The sequence below is a fragment of the Taudactylus pleione genome, unplaced genomic scaffold (genome assembly GCF_031769625.1).
Source record: "Taudactylus pleione unplaced genomic scaffold, aTauple2 ptg000065l, whole genome shotgun sequence".
Classification (NCBI taxonomy): domain Eukaryota; kingdom Metazoa; phylum Chordata; class Amphibia; order Anura; family Myobatrachidae; genus Taudactylus; species Taudactylus pleione.
In genome coordinates, this window is record NW_028284467.1 from 11,391,732 (window position 1) to 11,409,373 (window position 17,642).

The following is a 17,642-nucleotide window of genomic DNA, read 5'->3' on the forward strand; positions in this document are numbered from 1 at the left end:
TTAGTCATTAGGGGGCTGTCCAAGGGGTATTGCACTGTTTCCCGGAATTTTTACCTTAAAATAAGGATTTTTCCTACCCTCAGGATGGTGCGCACAAAATAAATGTGATTATGTCAACAGTGTGAATATCGACAGCCACAATGTCGATATTACAGGTTTAGGGTTAAGTTGCAGTTAGGTTTAGGCTGCTGTTAGTGTTAGAGCTCTAACATTAGAAACAGATACAGTATGTCTATATGCCGACATGCACAATGATGCCATTATAACCATGTCGCCATAACAGACCCTTGCAAAAGTGCCCCACTGACTTGGATGAATAAATTAACCATCCTGTTAACTGTACTTAAAGCCATTACTCCCCACTACCCAGATGCTCATTGTCAAATGGAGGTCTATGTGGTCTGGCCATTCAGCCTGAAGCCAGCCACTTGGATCTGTCCAGTTTGATAATCCCTTTTGTTTGGCCAACTTTATGAACAGATTTATCATGCACACAAAATATCTCAACACAATGAAGCTATTGGCTCAGATATCTAAAGTCTTCGATAAGTTCTTAGAATTTCTATTCATCTCACAGCCTTCGAGAAAAGATAGATAGATTAGATAGGGAACTCCTGTTATGCACTGCAGAAAACTTGCCAGGCTGCCTACAGGCTAAAACAGATACTTGATCACTGCAAAAATGGGTGGCACTCCGCGACTTGGAAGAATTAGTAAAAATACAACACGGTCACAGACTCCTGCATTTCTGATTTATTAAAAAGCCATTTTCGTTATACCGGAAGACAGCTGTTTAATAAAGCCGAAACGCTGGAGTCTGTGACCGTGTTGTATTTTTACAAATTCTTCCGCTTTATTAAACAGCTGTCTTCAGGTATAACGAAAATGGCTTTTTAATAAAGCAGAAATGCAGGAGTTTGTGACAGTGTTGAACTTTTACCAAGTCTTCCAAGCCTTTGAGTGCCACCCATTTTTTAATTATATATTTTATCGATACATATATACAGAAAGAAGCGGAGAATCAAATGGGACTTGATAATAACTTCTTAAATAATGTGAAGTGAAGTGAAGGCTCAGCAGCAGCATTTCGGAGACTCAGACTCCCTTCTCAAGCTTGAAAAAGAAGTTAGATTCTCAGAATGGTCGCTGCTGAGGCTTCACTTCACTTTAAGAGAAGTACTTATCAAGTCTAATTTCAGTGCATTCTTCTCTTTGTCTATATAAAACACTTCCTTTGTTGTGTTTTTGCTGTGCACCTAGGCCATTAACTATAGCAGAGGTCCCCAAACATTCCAGTGTAGGTTTTAAGGCCATCCATGCTTGAGCACAGGTGCCCTAATTTGTACCTCAATTTGATTTGACCATCTGGACTCGAGAATGAATATCCTTAAAACATGTACTGTAATGGAGGATTTTGGGAAACTGAATTACAGAGGTTTGTGCCTATTTACAAGCTGATCATACAGATGTGTCTACATACTGTACATCTATCCTCCATGCGCTACAAGTCGCGCCGCACATAACGCGGGAGCTCTGTGTTCCTCGGTAGTGCAGAGCATCTGTTGTGTGACCTTTTACCTTCAAATGCATCTTATTCACACAGTGATGCGAATAGCTAGCACAAGCAGCTTCTGCTGATTAAAATGATATGCAGCATGACTATGTTCTCTGTGGGTGTATCTACATGTGAAATGCTATGTTACAGTATTAGCAGCTGTAACACTAACATAGCGTTTCGCATGCAGATACATCCACAGAAGCATAGAGAACATAGGCATGCTGCAAATCATTATAATCAGCAGAAGCTAGCTATTCGCATCACTGGGAATAAGATGCATTTGAAAGTAAAAAGTCGCACAAAAAGACGCGCGGCACTAAAGAGTCACTCCACGGCATGGCACGATTGAAAGGGCTATTTAACGTGCAAGGAGGCTAGATGTCTGAGGACACATCTGTAAAGTGTATATATATATATATATATATAAATATATATATATATATATATATATATATATATTTCGTCAAATAGCAAATGGCAGCAACAAACCGATATTACTTAATGAGAAGAAATTGCAGTGTGTTAAATAGGCCCCGAACTGCTCTATCAGCAAGCTTCTTGTAAAGTGACTGTCTTATATAAACACTTACTTGATGGGGTAGGTTTCATCCTTTCTCCTCTCTTTCTCATGGGCTGGGATAGTTTCCCAACCGAATGTCAAGCTCCAGTCAAAGTTGCCACGACTGTGGTGCTTGCCATACTGCACTGGTTTGGAAAACTCAAAACTGTTAAGGTCAATTGTTGTAATATCTGGGCTCACAACAGCTGTGTGGTCTTCTGCAATTCTGAACAAGAGAGGCTCCAGCCAGCCATGGAAACACTCACCTGTTTAACAATGAAATATAAACATGAAATTAGAAGCCATTCCTTCATATAACAGCATCAAATCCCATTATATGTTTTACATGACAAACTCTGAAATAGATGATCGCCACCTTACAGGTATGACGTGAAACCGCCCAATTCCCTTTTGAATTAAATGCGCCGTTCCTGACTCTATCGTCATAACATATATGTGTGTGTGTGTGTAACATAAGACTTGCTACCATTGGAAAACGGTCATCCTATGACAAGTAAACCACATCAAATCAAACCAAGTGTGAAAAAGCGATAAATGGAATGACTCCGTAGCTTGTAGAACAGCATTTAGCTTGGAGTTTTTATGTGTCACTCTCTTAAGGTCCCATCACAGCATCTCAATAGTGACCATTCAAAAACAAAGATGGTCAAGCTCCAGTTGTCAAAACATAAGGTCTCTTGGCCTCAAAAGTTTCCTCTAGCAAACTCAAAAGGTGTATTAAAAAGGAGTGTAATTATTTTGACACATCCAGTTCCTGTAGTTGGAAAAAAATCCTGATGTCATGATATGCTAGTTTTGGTGTTTACCAAGCAGTTTTATACATTAAGTACAACTAACTCCACTGTGATCTCTACTGCCCAGAGGACATTAATTTATCTTTAGGTTACATCGTTCAGACGCCCACTCACAGTGGCAATGTATCACTGAATGTATTTCCATACCCTCGCCACAAAGACCAATGGTTCATTCTCTTCTGCTATCCACCCCAGGATTCAGATAGTTCTCTGATCAGCAGCATGACTCAACACTCCAAGTGTGATCAAGCTATTGGTGAAAACAGCCGTCCAGTGTTCTGGGAGCTCCCCATGTGAACAGGGAGTCTCCACACCTACTTACATTGGCTCTCTAGTTCTTTGCTCCACAGGCATTTCCTCAGCAGCACTCTCATTGGTGGTCCCTGTGTTCTACGGTCCTGCGCTGCAGTAGCAACAGGGCAGACAGACGTATATATGTTATATATTACATGTGGGGTGAGCGGTTTGGGCGTAGGGCCCCCGAGACTACTCTGGCTGGGCCTCCTCAGGGCATCATCACTTAATACACATAGTTACTTTTAACATCACCTTTGAGGTTTGTTTTTTTATTCATGTAATTTTTTCACATATATTTTTGCCTATTTTTCAACACTTATTAACTACTCGCACACATCTGTACTTTGCACTGCACTCTTTTCACTCTTTTTCCATTTTCGTGTGATGCCCTGGGGGGGTCCTGGGCTGAACGTTTTTGGGGTGCTCTGCGCCCCGGACGTGAACCCCTTAGTGTTAGCGACTGCTAGTGACAGAGAAGCCGTGACGTGGCCTAGCAGCTTCCCATGTATTGCAAATGCATGCAACCAATATCATACCTCCCAACATTTGACAAGCAGAAAGAGGGACAGGTCCAAAAAGGGGACGTGGCTTCCACAAAACGGGCTGATCCTACTGAAAATGGGGTGGGGCCTCTTGGTTTCTCCCGTTTTCGTCACTTTGGGGGCGTGCCCAGCACCCTCCGAGATGCTGGGCAGCCTGTGCACAAAAGAACAGATGCCATGCGCATGGCATCTGATCTTCTTCTGCTATGCAGAGCAGCGGTTTGTGCTCTCCCCAACTTCCCCCCCACGGCGGGACACTGCGGCCCGCGGGTGGGACAGCGGGACAGTCCCAGAAAAATCGGACTGTCCCGCTGGATGCAGGACAGTTGGGAGGTATGCAATATGTCTGAAGTTCTATTACCATATAGTGTTCACATATTATTGTTGCAAGTATAATTCAGTGTGCTGAGGAACAATAGGGGGTTAAACCCCCCTCCATTTTCTACAGACGTGGGGGTACCCTGACAGCAGATGCTGTTTCTATCTATTTTCTGAAAGCCATTGTGCCCGCTCAGGGCTGCCTTCAGAAATTGTGGGTCCCGATACTGACAAAATAGGCAGGGTGGGACATCATTACGTGCATAAACCAGTTTAAAAATTCTCAAAGTTTGGGCTGTTATTACAACATGCCAATCTATCATATATGAAACTATACAAGAGAAAACTGCTGTAAATTCACACAAAAACTCAGAATATATACTAAATCTATAGGGATAGCAACATCGATTGTATCGTGATATATATGCCCAACACGTTTCGTCCTTTGGTCACCCCTGAGGAAGTCCAAAGGACGAAACGCGTTGGGGATTGCCATGCCTCTCTCAGACAGATTTGATACCACCTCACAGATAAGCATTTTTTCTTTTAATCTTTGTGTTAACTTGTCCCATATTTTGTCTATTACCCTATATATGCAATAAAGCCCCCCTGTTTTAAGTACACCACTGCTGATGATGGGTATTTATTTTATTTGAAGACCATCACCACTTTATGTGGGTACTTCTGGGGCTGAAAAAGAAAAAAGAAATCTGGATAAGCTACTAAGGATATTACTATATACACTCATACAAGAATTGATCGGGTACGCATAACCATTATTACGAGGTTCACTATATTGGAAGTACTACACTATATTATTTCTCTTTTCCATCTGGCTCTGCCAAGAGCCTCTTCTCATCAAGGTCCTATTTGGCACCAGTAACCCGGGCCCAGCCTTGTTTATTTCATCCACCGACAGGATTTACAGATAAGCCTTAAAGAATTTTTCTTTGGTAAACACATTATTATTTGAGCACGGGCACATTTATTTTTAATTTATCACACTATTTGGCGCTTGTCCTTTCCACCCCATTTTCCAGATTACTATTTCGTCTGACTGCCATACAGACACACGGAAGGGACTGCTGCCTTCTCTCATTTGAAGGATTCAAGTGGTTGATTGACCATTCATATGTATGACACCTGCACTTTAACACCACATTCAGGATAATACACTGTGCGCGATCCAAGAACTACTATCTTCATAAAATATATTATATATATTTTGTGTGTGTGTGTAGACACACGGGACCTGGCGGCTCACTCACGCCAGTCATCTTGCGCCACATGGTGTGTTCAGGCTAGATTTATGTGGAATTACAACAAGAGAAGAGGAAGAGGAAATGTCTTCGAATGGTGCACTGAGGTCCACTGACCATTCGAAGACATTTCCTCTTCCTCTTCTCTTGTTGTAATTTCAATTTCATGTCTATGGTAGCACCCCCTTGACTACATTATTATTTTAAGGGGCTATTGTTGTCCCCAAATTTGGAAGACATATATCCTGTGCGACTGCAAAATCTATATAGATTTATGTGGACACATTTGTATCTTTACCGGTGACATGAATCCAAGCATCACATTTAATTCTTCCAAAATAGAATTAGAGGGGAAGTTATATAAATGTTCTATACATCACATGGGAACTGCTTATAAACACAATAGTGATTTTATGGACAATATTTTATTCTGCAATAATTGATAAAAGTTCCATAGGCCAAGGGTTTGCGAGAGAGAAAAAAAGCAAACCTCTTGTCACTAGAGATGAGCGGTACGGATTCCTTGGAATCCGAACTTCCAGGATCCAAGCCGCAGCTCGGATCTCAGTCTGCCTTGGATCTCTACCTGAGCCAAAACCTGGAGATCCCGCTGTTGGATCTTGCCGTTTTGGCTCGGGCGCTATTTTCAAAAGTCCCATTGAAATAAATGGTGTGACCACTGGTTGGCTGAGAGCGCCGTCTATCACGCCAATCAGCTCTTCCCCATAGACTTCAATAGGGCAAACTGACGCAAGATGGCTGCCCCAGCCACACCGAGGACACGGCCACCCGCAGTGCCAACACCGCCAGCACTCCCCCCGCAGTGCTGACACAGCCGCACCCCAGCAACCCCGCACTGAGGACACTGCCAGCAACACCGCACTGAGAACACTGCCGGCACTCCTGTACTTCAGATACCACCAGCACTCCCACATCAAGGACACCGCCGCAACCCCCGAACTGCCGACACTCCCGCACTGAGGACACTGCTGCCACCCCCGCACTGAGCACAACGCCAGCACCCTCTGTCACAGTAAGCACACCATTGGTGTATCCAACCCGCACTGTATCCCACCACTGTATCCAACCCGCAGGTACGGAACGCTGTTTTTATGGTTGGGGAGATTTTGGAGAACTGGTCAACAAAAAGGCTGATAAACCACATTACTAATTTAATAAATATTTTTAAATGGAAATGACTGCTGTGTACAGTATTTATGCCGCTGCTCTGTTGCTTAGTTTAGCCAGCCAGCCTTTGGATTATATTGGTGAACACTATTGTGAGCTGCAAGGTGGAAATGACTGGAAATGTTATTGAGGTTAATAGTACTCTAGGAACAAAAACATCTTATTTTGTCAACCAAAACCTGACAATGAATTATAACTAAAACCAGCAAAAATGGCCCGGCGCACAAAGTATATTTTGCAGTCAAACCTCCAAAAATTAAGTTTTCTGAGGTTTGGTTGCTTACCGCATATGTGCCAAGCTCCGAAATGTGATACATTACAAAGCTTCGATGTGGTGGGATATACCATCTTTAGATGGCATTACCCAATAGAAGCATACGGGCTTCGCATTTACCCCTGAGAGGGATCCAATCGGATCCCTACCAGCACTCCCCAAGGCCTGTGCGTTACTTGACGAACGCTTAGAAGAACTCCCAGTCCTAAACCCGGAATCCTTCAATCGCAAAGGACAGTTCTTACTGGGAGAGCTGTCCTCTGTAATTTTCTTCAAGCATACAGCATTAGTAAATGCCATTATGCTTGTGATGAGTGACAGGATGCATCACATTCAAAATGCAATGAGTCATGCATCCAACCCATAATTTTTTTAATGGGTCAACATCTTTCACACAATATAATTCTTCTGCAGTAATCAAATACTGTATCTAGAGGAGAATACATAAATTGAAAACATATCGTCTATTTCAATTTAAAGTCTATGAACATTACCGGACTTTAAAATTAATAGCAACCACTTTCAGAATGTCCTATACCAACACCTGTGAGAGTTTTTTCATAAAAAAGCAGGCATAGCATTTGAGAGAGTCCAAACATACACATATTGTCTCAATACTAATAAACAGGGGAAAAAAAAAGTCCCTTAAATAAAACGTAACTATACTTACAATAAAGGCAGTGACAGAGTCCCAACAACTGCTTAACTGATCAACAATTGAGATCCTGATTTGGAGATGTACAGTATGCAATGCCGATATTTACGCAGTTGAGCGACTACACAGGTCTGCGATGAAAAAGCTTTAACAAATTTATGTGATACTTCTAGATTTTTGGCTTCTGAACACGAAAATGACTCCCGATTTTGCATATCACATCACGTTTTTCTGTAAAACGTGTATTTATGAATAAGTCATTCTTTTCATATTCTTTAAAGTAATAAATGTATTCTGCCTACATTATAAAACATTGTCTTAAATGAATTCAGTCGGTAGTATAGAACATTGCAATTCAGTTCTCGTCATAAAACTTCCCCCCGCCCAGTGCCAGATTAAGGTCCACATGGTCCTGGAGCTGCAATTTACAAAAGGGTCTAAACCCCATACTGTCTAAAAGGAACATCACACACACACACACACACACACTAAAAGGTGAGCTGGTGAAGGTGGAACCAAATACAACAGATGCAATACAGTTTTGGCCTGTGCCGGCTCATTTTAACCCCTGCCTACCACCACACACTACATATGCAGTACACACCACTCAGAGTACAAGTGATTTAAACATTTTTAGGCAATGTCAAAGATCCAAAATAGAAGAAAAAACTATATAATTTCGCTAGTCCACTTGGTAATGTTCCAGTCTAAAAGTCTGGTTTGCACATAAAATGTTTTATTCAAATAATATACAAGGACACAAAAAAAAATCAATATTTTTATTATAGTAAATAAAAAATATATGAGATATAGTAAGAACTTACCCTTGTTATATCTAATTCTACGAAGTTCGTAGAATTCCACAGGATACCTTGGGGCAATGGCGGCAGACATCGGGCACCTCAGAGTTAATTTTTCAGCCTCCAAGAATGCACTGGGGTCCCTCTCCTATACCCTGCCCCCGAGCCAAGGCAAATCAGTTACGTAACAAGCCATAGGCCGGAGGAGAAGAAGAAAGAGAGAAGAAAGTCTGGAACACACAAGAATCACATTCTCACCAGACGGAGACTGAAAAACCAGTGACCAGAACAAAGCCAATCTGCAGTACAGGTGCAACAGGGCGGGAGTCCTGTGGAACCCTATGGACTTCGTAGAAATAGAGATAACAAAGGTAAGTTCTTACCATATCTCATATTTTCTACTTCAGGGTCCATAGGGTATCCACAGGATACCTTGGGGAATGTCCCAAAGCAGTATCCTTTAAGGGTGAGGACGCTCCTGTGCTAAAAAGGAGAATCTGCCGCCTGAAGGAAGCATCCCGAGAGGCGAAGTTATCAAATGCATAATACCTCACAAAGGTATGGACAAAAGACCACGTGGCTGCCTTGCAGAGCTGAACAGTAGAGGCACCACGACGAGCTGCCCACGAAGGACCCACAGACCGAGTAGAATGAGCTTTAACAAAGGATGGTACAGGAAGGCCCTCATGAATTTAAGCCTCAGAAATCACCATGCAAATCCACCCTGCCAAAGTCTGCTTAGTGGCAGGCCAACCCTTCTTATGGAAACCATAGGAGGACAAACAAAGAGTCCGACTTCCGAAATGAACTGGTACGGTCAACATAAATGCTTAGAGCACGTACCACATCCAAGGAGGCCTCACCAGCTGAGAGGTCTTGGGAATCAAAGACCGGCATTAGAATTTCCTCATTAATGTGGAAACTAGATACCACCTTAGGTAGGAAACCAGGACGAGTGCTGGTAGGGCGACATGAGAGAGCCCCCAAATATGACACCCTTCTGGCCGAAGCAATGGCCAGAAGAAACAGTCTTAGCTGTAAGCCATTTGAAATCTACTGAGCCCAGTGGTTCAAATGGTGGTCCTTGGAGAGCCCTCAGGACCACAGCCAAATCCCAAGGAGCCACTGGTGGAACAAAGGGCGGCTGAATACGAAGTACACCTTGCATAAAGGTGCGGACATCAGGAAGAGTAGCAATCCTACGCCGAAACCACACTGACAGGGCAGAAACTTGCCCCTTCATGGAAGCAAGGCGAAGACAGTGATCTAAACCCACCTATAGGAAAGCCAAAACCCTGGATATCCCAAACACCTGAGGATCAAAGCCTCTAGGGCGACACCATTCAAAGAAAGTAGTAAATTCTTGCAGAAGCAGGCTTCTGAGCATGGTAACTACAGAGCTAGCAAACAAAACCTGGACCTTAAAAAGGGCTCTCTCACCAGCCACGCCGTTAAGACAGACGACCCAGGTCTGAGTAATGGCAAGGACCTTGAGACAATAGGTCTGGACTTTGAGGCAACAGCATTGGAGTGTCCATGGAGAGACTCCGAAGATCTGAGTACCAATGACGTATGGGCCACGCTGGAGCTATCAACAGGAACGTGCCTCCTTCTTGCTTGAACTTCCGAAGTGCTCGAGGAAGAAGGGAGAACGGAGGGAAGAGATACTCAAACTGGTAGGTCCACCGGACCAACAGAGCGTCTACCAGAAGAGCCTCCTTGTCTCTTGTTGTTGACCCGTACACAGTCAGGAGACCATGAGGTTTATCTCTGGAAGGCCCCACTTGTTCACTAGGAATTAAAAACACCTCCTGGTGAAGAGACCATTCCCCTGGATGCACGTCCTGATGGCTGAGGAAGTCTGCTTCCCAGTTGAGGACCCTGTTATGAACACTGCCGAGACGGCTGGGAGATTACCTTCTGCCCAAGCCAGAATGCGGGATACCTGTGTCAGGGCCGCCTGACTTCTGGTTCCTCCTTGGTGGTTTATGTAAGCCATTGTGGTAGCATAGTCTGACTGGACTTGCACAGGATTTCCGCGAAGAACTAGTCTAGCTTGCTGAAGAGCTCTGAATACCGCTTGAAGTACCAATATGTTGATTGGAAGAGCAGATTCTGCGGTCGGCCACCTTCCCTAAAGAAGTGTGGACCTGTCACAGCCCCTCAACCTCGGAGACTGGCGTCCATCGCCAGGAGGACCCAGTCTGAGATCCAAAAGGGGCGTCCCTTGTTGAGGTGGGACGTCTGTAGCCACCAGGCCAGAGACAGCCGTACCTCTGGAGAAAGCACCATTGTCGGTGTCCTTATCAGATGGGGCAACCCATTCCATCTGGAGAAGATCAACTTCTGTAGAGGTCTGGAGTGAAAACTGGGCAAATTCTACCATGGTGAACTTTGACACCATGGATCCCAGTAACCTCATTGACGAGTGAAGGGACACTTGGCGACTTTGAAGACAAATGTGAATCTTTGCCTGTAACGCAGAGATCTTTTCCTCTGTCACAAAGATCCTTAGTTGTCTGTGAGGAACCACTTCCAGTTTAATCAGCCAGCCGTGATTCTGCAACACAGATTGTCCATTGCAGATGGCCCTGAAGTCCCCCCCATAGACACTGCTAATAACAGAAGGTCGTCCAGATAGGGTAGCAGGTGGGTTGCCATAACTGCCATGACCTTGGTAAACACCTGAGGTGCCGTGGAAAGGCCAAAGGGCAGTACCTGAAACTGGAAATGTGGAGTGGCCACTGCGAAACAGTGAAACCGCTGGTGAGCCAAAGCAACTGGGACATGCAAGTAAGCATTCTGAATGTCCAAGGACACCATAAAATCCCCAGGCTCCATAGCCAATATGATGGAACGCAGGGTCTCCATCCTGAGCCAAGGGACCCTCAAAGACTTGTTGAGGGACTTGAGGTTGAGAATAGTCCGTTAGGACCCATTGGGTGTCAGAACCAGAAAGAGGTTGGATATAAAACGCTGTTCCTCTCAAAGGCAACGAAACAGGCACTATAATCCCCGCTTGGAGCATAGAGTGCCCCAGTTTCTGGAATTCCAGGGCCTTGTCTGGAACTGACTGAAGGCCTGTGGTGAAAAACCGGCTGGGATACCTTCTACGTAAGGAGAGGGCGTACCAGTGAGGGACCACTTCTCCTACCCAAGCATCTGTAGTAGTCCGATACCAGCACCGGGCAAACTGAAGAAGTCGGCCTCCCACCTTGCAGTTTTCGCCGCTAATTGAATATGGCCTTTAGATTGCTGGGACTCACTGGCAGTTGGTGTGGCTCTCCTATTTGAATTTTGAGTACAGGGCCACCTTCAGAACTCGTGGGGCCCGGGACGGACCAAATAGGTAGGGCCCCCCATTATACAGAACACAGCAAACTCCCACCAGTAATCTCCCTCCCCCCTTACAACGAGGGGCCCTCTCCCTCCCTCCCTACAACGAGGGGCCCACCACCCACTACTTTTCCCCTGCCAAATTTACACTCCCCGACAGGCTCGGCCGGTGGTCCGCTTCTACCAACGCACAGCTACCTGCGCCCAAGTACTATATCCCCTCCCTACCTCTCCAACCGACCGCCGCTGCTGTCGTGTTTGTGTCGGCTTGTGGGAGGCAGGCAGAGAGGATGCTCCCGGCTGCTCGATTGTGCTATAGACTAGCAGCACAGAGCAGGCTGGGAGTATCCACTCTGTCTGCCTCCTCCCACAGCCAGCTATAGACACGGCAGCAGCGTCGGACAGTCAGAGATAGTGAGAGGATAAAGGAGTCGGTGCTGGCGGCCGCGGCCCCCCGGCCGAGAATGTCAATGAATGTAAGTTTAGCAGGGGGTGGGGAATGGGTGGGTGGGGGGGGGGGGGGACAGGCGTTAGGAGTGGATAGGCGTTAGGAGGAGTGGCGGGCCCCCAGAGTGTCCGGGCCCGGGACTACAGGCCCGGCAGTCCTTCCCTGATGGCGGCACTGATTGAGTATGTAAAGATCTTTCCCAGACTGGTTTAGTGGAGGCTGGCCATGGAACTACACTGTACAGCCAAACTCAGTTCAGGCTGCACAGGACTCACTCAAGGGTGGACTTCTACAGCCACAGCTCTGCTAAAAGAACCCTGAGACACAGAATAAAATTAACTATATTTTTGGCTTACTACAGAAAGTGCGATTCACAAAATATAACTCTAAAGAACCTGATCACAGATAGTCTTCAATGCAATCATCAATACGTGTTTGACACCTGTTCCATAGCAGGTTTCTTCAATAGCGATATTCTACCATATTACCCAACAACTCCTCAATATTATTGAAGGGAGCATGTCCAATGATAAACACACGGCTAATTCATACTTGCGGTACATAATGCAAAGAATGAGGAAATGTGACACATGAAAAAACAGGTTCCAGAAAACTGAAATATGCAGCTAATCTTTGTACTTCCTGAGCAGACAACTGCAGTGACGCTCTTCTCAGCCATTGGACAAGTAATATTGTATCTGTGTGGTGCACACTTTACCCGTTATTAGACTTTCCGCCAATATAGAAAATGCTCATTTAGACTACACAGCCACAAAATCAACAATGTATAAATTAGATCCCCAAACGACTGAAGCCTCAAACTCTTTCAGCCTGAGGCAACTGTCTCTGGCAAACAAAGCAAACTGTTTGCTCATTACCATAAAATATTTATATTTCTGTTGTCAGAAATGAAATATAAACTATGTAATTCATTATACAAAACTAAAAACAGTTTAGTAATTTGTTCTGACATTCCAGCCATTGTTTGCCATACAAAATATATTGCATTATACATAATCATTACATAACATAAGAAAAATAGAGATATTGACGTTACAAGGACTAAGCAATCCTACACGTAGCCAGGACTCCTGCTAACAGAAAGGTTTATATGCAAGGATTGAGCTAAGCTCTCTTTTCATGGTCAGAGTCAGTATGAAAACGATGCGTGGCAGATTTAATTTAACTTACAATGGGCATCTAGGAAGGTCAGCACTTCGCCTGTGGCAACACTGGCACCCAGCAACCTTGCAGTGATTAAGCCCTTCCTCTCCAGCTGTCGCACAACTTTCACAATCTGTAAGGACTTCACATAGGTATCCAACTCCTCCTTCAGATACTCTGCAGATGGAAAGAAGACAGCACTCTGATTATATGTACAGATTATTTACATGTACACGTATGTTAGAGCAAGTGGTAGGAAACCTGTGACACTCCTGCTGCTGTGGGACTACACATCTCAGCATGCCTTGCCACAGTTTTAGCATGCCATAACACCAAAATTATGGAAGGTCATGCTGGTATGTGTAGTTCCACAGCAGCTGGAATGCCACACAGCCTACTCCTGTGTTAGAGCATGCCATACACCAGTGGTTTTCAACCACAGTGGAACACTAGTGAGCCGCAAGCGGTTGTCTAGCGTGCCGCGGCCGTCAGCTTAGTGCACTTGTACTGTAGTGTGTTTTATTCCTGAGGAGGCCAATGTACTGTATTTTATTCCTGAGGAGGCCAATGTTCTGTATTTTATTCCTGAGGAGGCCAATGTACTGTATTTTATTCCTGAGGAGGCCAATGTATTGTATTTAATTCCTGAAGAGGCCAATGTACTGTATTTTAATCCTGTGGAGGCCAATGTACTGTATTTTAATCCTGTGGAGGCCAATGTACTGTATTTTATTCCTGAGGAGGCCAAAATACTGTGTTTTATTTCTGTGGAGGCCAATGTAGTGTGTTTTATTCGTGTGGAGGCCAATGTACTGTCTGTGGAGGCCAAGGTGTGTATATTTTTTTTATGTGGGAGCCAATGTGTATGTTTTTTCAGTGGTCACGCATGCTGCATCGCCGGATAGTGTGCCTTGGCAATTTTAAAATCTTGTGTAGCGTGCCTCAAGTTGAAAAAGGTTGAAAATCGCTGCCATATACCTTCAACCTAGTGCACATTATAAAAGATAAAATATACTTCTAGTTTATATAACATTTCTCCAATAAAACAAACAGATTTGTATATTAGCTGCCTGAGAAAGGTGTGGTAACCAGTGGCTGCTCCAGGGGTGAGGCTGCACAGTCCAAAATTCTAATAGGGGAGCCACACCAACTGCCAGTGAGTCCCAGCCATCTATGTTCAGCAGCATTTGAAATGGCAGTTGGTATGGCACACCCATTTGAATTTTGGACTGCACCGCAGCCCCACCTCTGGAGCCGCCACTGGTGGTAACTGACACGAAACACCGGTTTATTTATGTATAGAGTATATATGTGTCTGTTTTTTTTATTATTTTTTAGTTTTATTTTTTTTGGGGGGGGGCGGATTTTATTAGTGGTTCCTGGTTAGTAATAATTATGAAGTATTGTGTAATCATAAATATATTTGTCTTAAATATCTTTAAATACTGTAGGATCTTCTGAAATATTTGTATATACATTTAGCTAAATATAAAAAGGTGTGGATTGGGTGAATGCATGAAGAATTATAGGTATGTACATTTCTCTTTGGACTGTACATATGCTACAATAATATCATGGTGACTAGTGCCAACACCTGCAACGACACCAAGCTCTGACCAAGGTCTACTCCCATCATAGGGTTATATTTACTAAAGGTTTATTTTAATAGATTTAAAAATTGATGAAAACCGATCAACATCAATGTTAGTAAATGTGGAATTTAGCCCCAGAAACAACATCAATGTTGATTAATATATATCTATTTTAAATCACTTAAGATCGACCTTTAGTAAATATACTCCCTCGTCTCCGCTGCCTTCTATCCTGTACTACAGCCAATGCAATATTTCCCCATAATTACCAAGCGCTTTCTCACATGTACATAGGGGCTTGCCTTACCAATGGCTTTTAGAGGTGCAGTAGAATGCTCCTATTTCTAGAATATACTACACTGTATCAGCAACTAAATTTGGCAGCAACATTTTTAATGTGCTCAATCTTCTACTATGTGTCCCTCGTGTTTCTGCCACCTCATGTATTTAGTTTGGACGAAGTAACACAGTAACCATTTAAAAGATGTATTAAATAATCCAATATGTTACACTAGTTGGTCACAAAAATCAGGTTAGTTTTCTACTGCCGTAACATCTGTAGGTGCTCACAGTCACGGCCTAGGCAGGGCAAGTAGGCATTGCTTGTGACAAGCATACTTGTGCCTAGCCATGCCTATCCAACTAATATGGTTCCTTTATTGCTTTTACATATCAACAAAAACATTTATACTTTGCTGCACTGTCTACAGATAGTAGTGTCAACATAGTAAGATCCACCAACAATGCTGAAGCCACTAATAGTAGGAAGAAAAATGTTCCTAATGAATCCCCCACATTTTATTGCCTCAGGAACTTGCAGCCTGAGCTTTTAAAGCTTACTTTGTGAATGCTGGCAGTATTATATTTAACAGAATTACAATTTAAGTACTAAATAAAAGAAAACCTTCGGGGAGGAAAAAAAAAAGACAAACTGCTTTCTGTTCATCGCATTCTTTGGGGGAGAAAAATTAGAAAATGAACTCCTTTGTCACTATCTAATTCTGGAAACCAAATACCTTTAATCATCTCAGGTACATTGGCTGCTTGATAAATTATACTTGTCAGAGAGACCCTGGCAGACCCAGTGGAGTCATTTATTTCACTACAAATGTGAGAGAACTGTATTTCTCAATAAGTTCTGTACAGCTGAAGCTCTTGTACTGAAGTAGTGATGTCTGGTCACTGTCTGAGCAATGGAAGAAATAAACAAATGAGCCAAAAAGGGAGACACATTGGGAGGCATGTGGTGAGGTTTTGATTGGAACCAACACAGTGTGACTAGTGATGTGCGGTGAGGTCAATGGCTGGGGAGGCACACATGGAGATGGGTCTGAGTGCTGGGAGCCTGTCTCATCCCCTACTCACTGTAACTCTCTCCTCACTACACTGAGCTTCGGTGTCCATTGATTCTCCTACCTGCATCACTGTGTTAACTTTTCTCTTGCTGCTGATGACTGAGTTTCGATCTCTAAACACTGCAGTACACTTCCTGGTCACATGACAACCAAAGTGTCCATCAGTGCTCAAAGAACATACCACATATTCAGAGGTATGCATCTATTAGCTCTCTTTCTGTGTAGCTTACTACTCGTGGTGTGGCCCCACCCCCAGCTCTGCAAGCAGTGTGACTATACAGAAGCGAGGCTGAGCTGTTGCTGCCTCATCTCCTTGCAGTCCAAGGGAGCTCCACAAAGCTGGGGAAAGTTAAATATAAATATGATTACAATAAACAAGGAAGATGTTTCTAAGTTATAAATATCTTCTTTGTATTATTCTAATAACTTTTATATCAAATCTCAGTAGTATGACAGGGAAGGCTCTGCCTCCACGTCCCTGAGTGTGACATAGTTTGTTGAAAGACATGCAATTAGTGACACTAAAGCTGACAAATCGTGGGAATCTTATTGGGCATATGTATTATAAAAAAAAAAAAAAAAAAAAAATCTATCCAACCTCTGAACTGCACCTGTGTGACAGAGATTGGGTCTGTCACTATTTAGCAAAGTCTACTGCGGCTCTCACAGAGTACCTCTGGCTGTTGCCATGACTGACGATAGCTTCCTCAAGCCTTGTATGGGCAGGGGCGCCGAGAGATTACAGTTTACCCGGGCTTCCAGAGGCCACGCCCCCTCTTTACCAGGGCTCCGCGTGGCTCTCTACGCCCCTGTGTATGGGAAGCTAGCCATCACTTATTTAAAGAAAGTCACTTGTACCACTGCTGTTCTGTGGCCGCTATCGCTATATTTTAAAGTGTGCATGTCTGGCTCGGATTTGCCACAAATTTCTATATCCAGTTTTAAGGTGGGTACACACTATAGCGATATATCTGCAGATCGAGTGATCTGCAGATATATGTGCAGATGATGGTCGTTCATACACACTGAAGGACCATCATCTGCATGCTGCAGCGGATTGGGCTGGCCTGGGTGCGTTGCCTAATCGCGAAACTCGTGGCTACGCCCCCTTCAGAAAAAAACACAAAGAAAACATTCGGGGCACGGCGCTGTGTGCTGGGGAGGGGTGCACTGTGTGCCCCTCAGCCCGGCGCACAGCCAATGGGGGGCGCGATAAGCGTGATCGCTCCCCCCCTTTGGCATAGAAGACTCTCCGGCTGCCTCTTTAGCAGCCTCGGACAGTCTCCCAGTGCAGCCCAGCACACAGCAGCGTATTATAGGCTGCTGTGACCTAAGAGGGATGGGGAGCGGTGCCGGACCCGGGTAATTAGTACCCGCTCGTTGCTCCCTGCCCCTCTAGGCGCCCCTGTGTACAGGCGATCGGCTGATCGCCTGTACACACTTGCCGGTGGACAGATATTTCTGCATACACAGCTGTTCATC

The 17,642-nt window shown here is 44.2% G+C and overlaps 1 protein-coding gene across 3 annotated transcripts in view; it reads right to left on the bottom strand.

Moving 5' to 3' along the window:
• Positions 1-17,642, bottom strand: part of GALNT6 (polypeptide N-acetylgalactosaminyltransferase 6) — an 82,286-nt gene that overhangs the window by 36,601 nt on the left and 28,043 nt on the right. For all 3 annotated transcript variants that reach the window (XM_088466354.1, XM_088466346.1, XM_088466359.1), the window contains exons 4-5: positions 13,241-13,390; positions 2,149-2,383 (exon numbers count right to left, since the gene is read on the bottom strand). In XM_088466354.1, the coding sequence (XP_088322480.1) occupies positions 2,149-2,383; positions 13,241-13,390 (385 nt within the window). The remainder of the gene's footprint in view (positions 1-2,148; positions 2,384-13,240; positions 13,391-17,642) is intronic.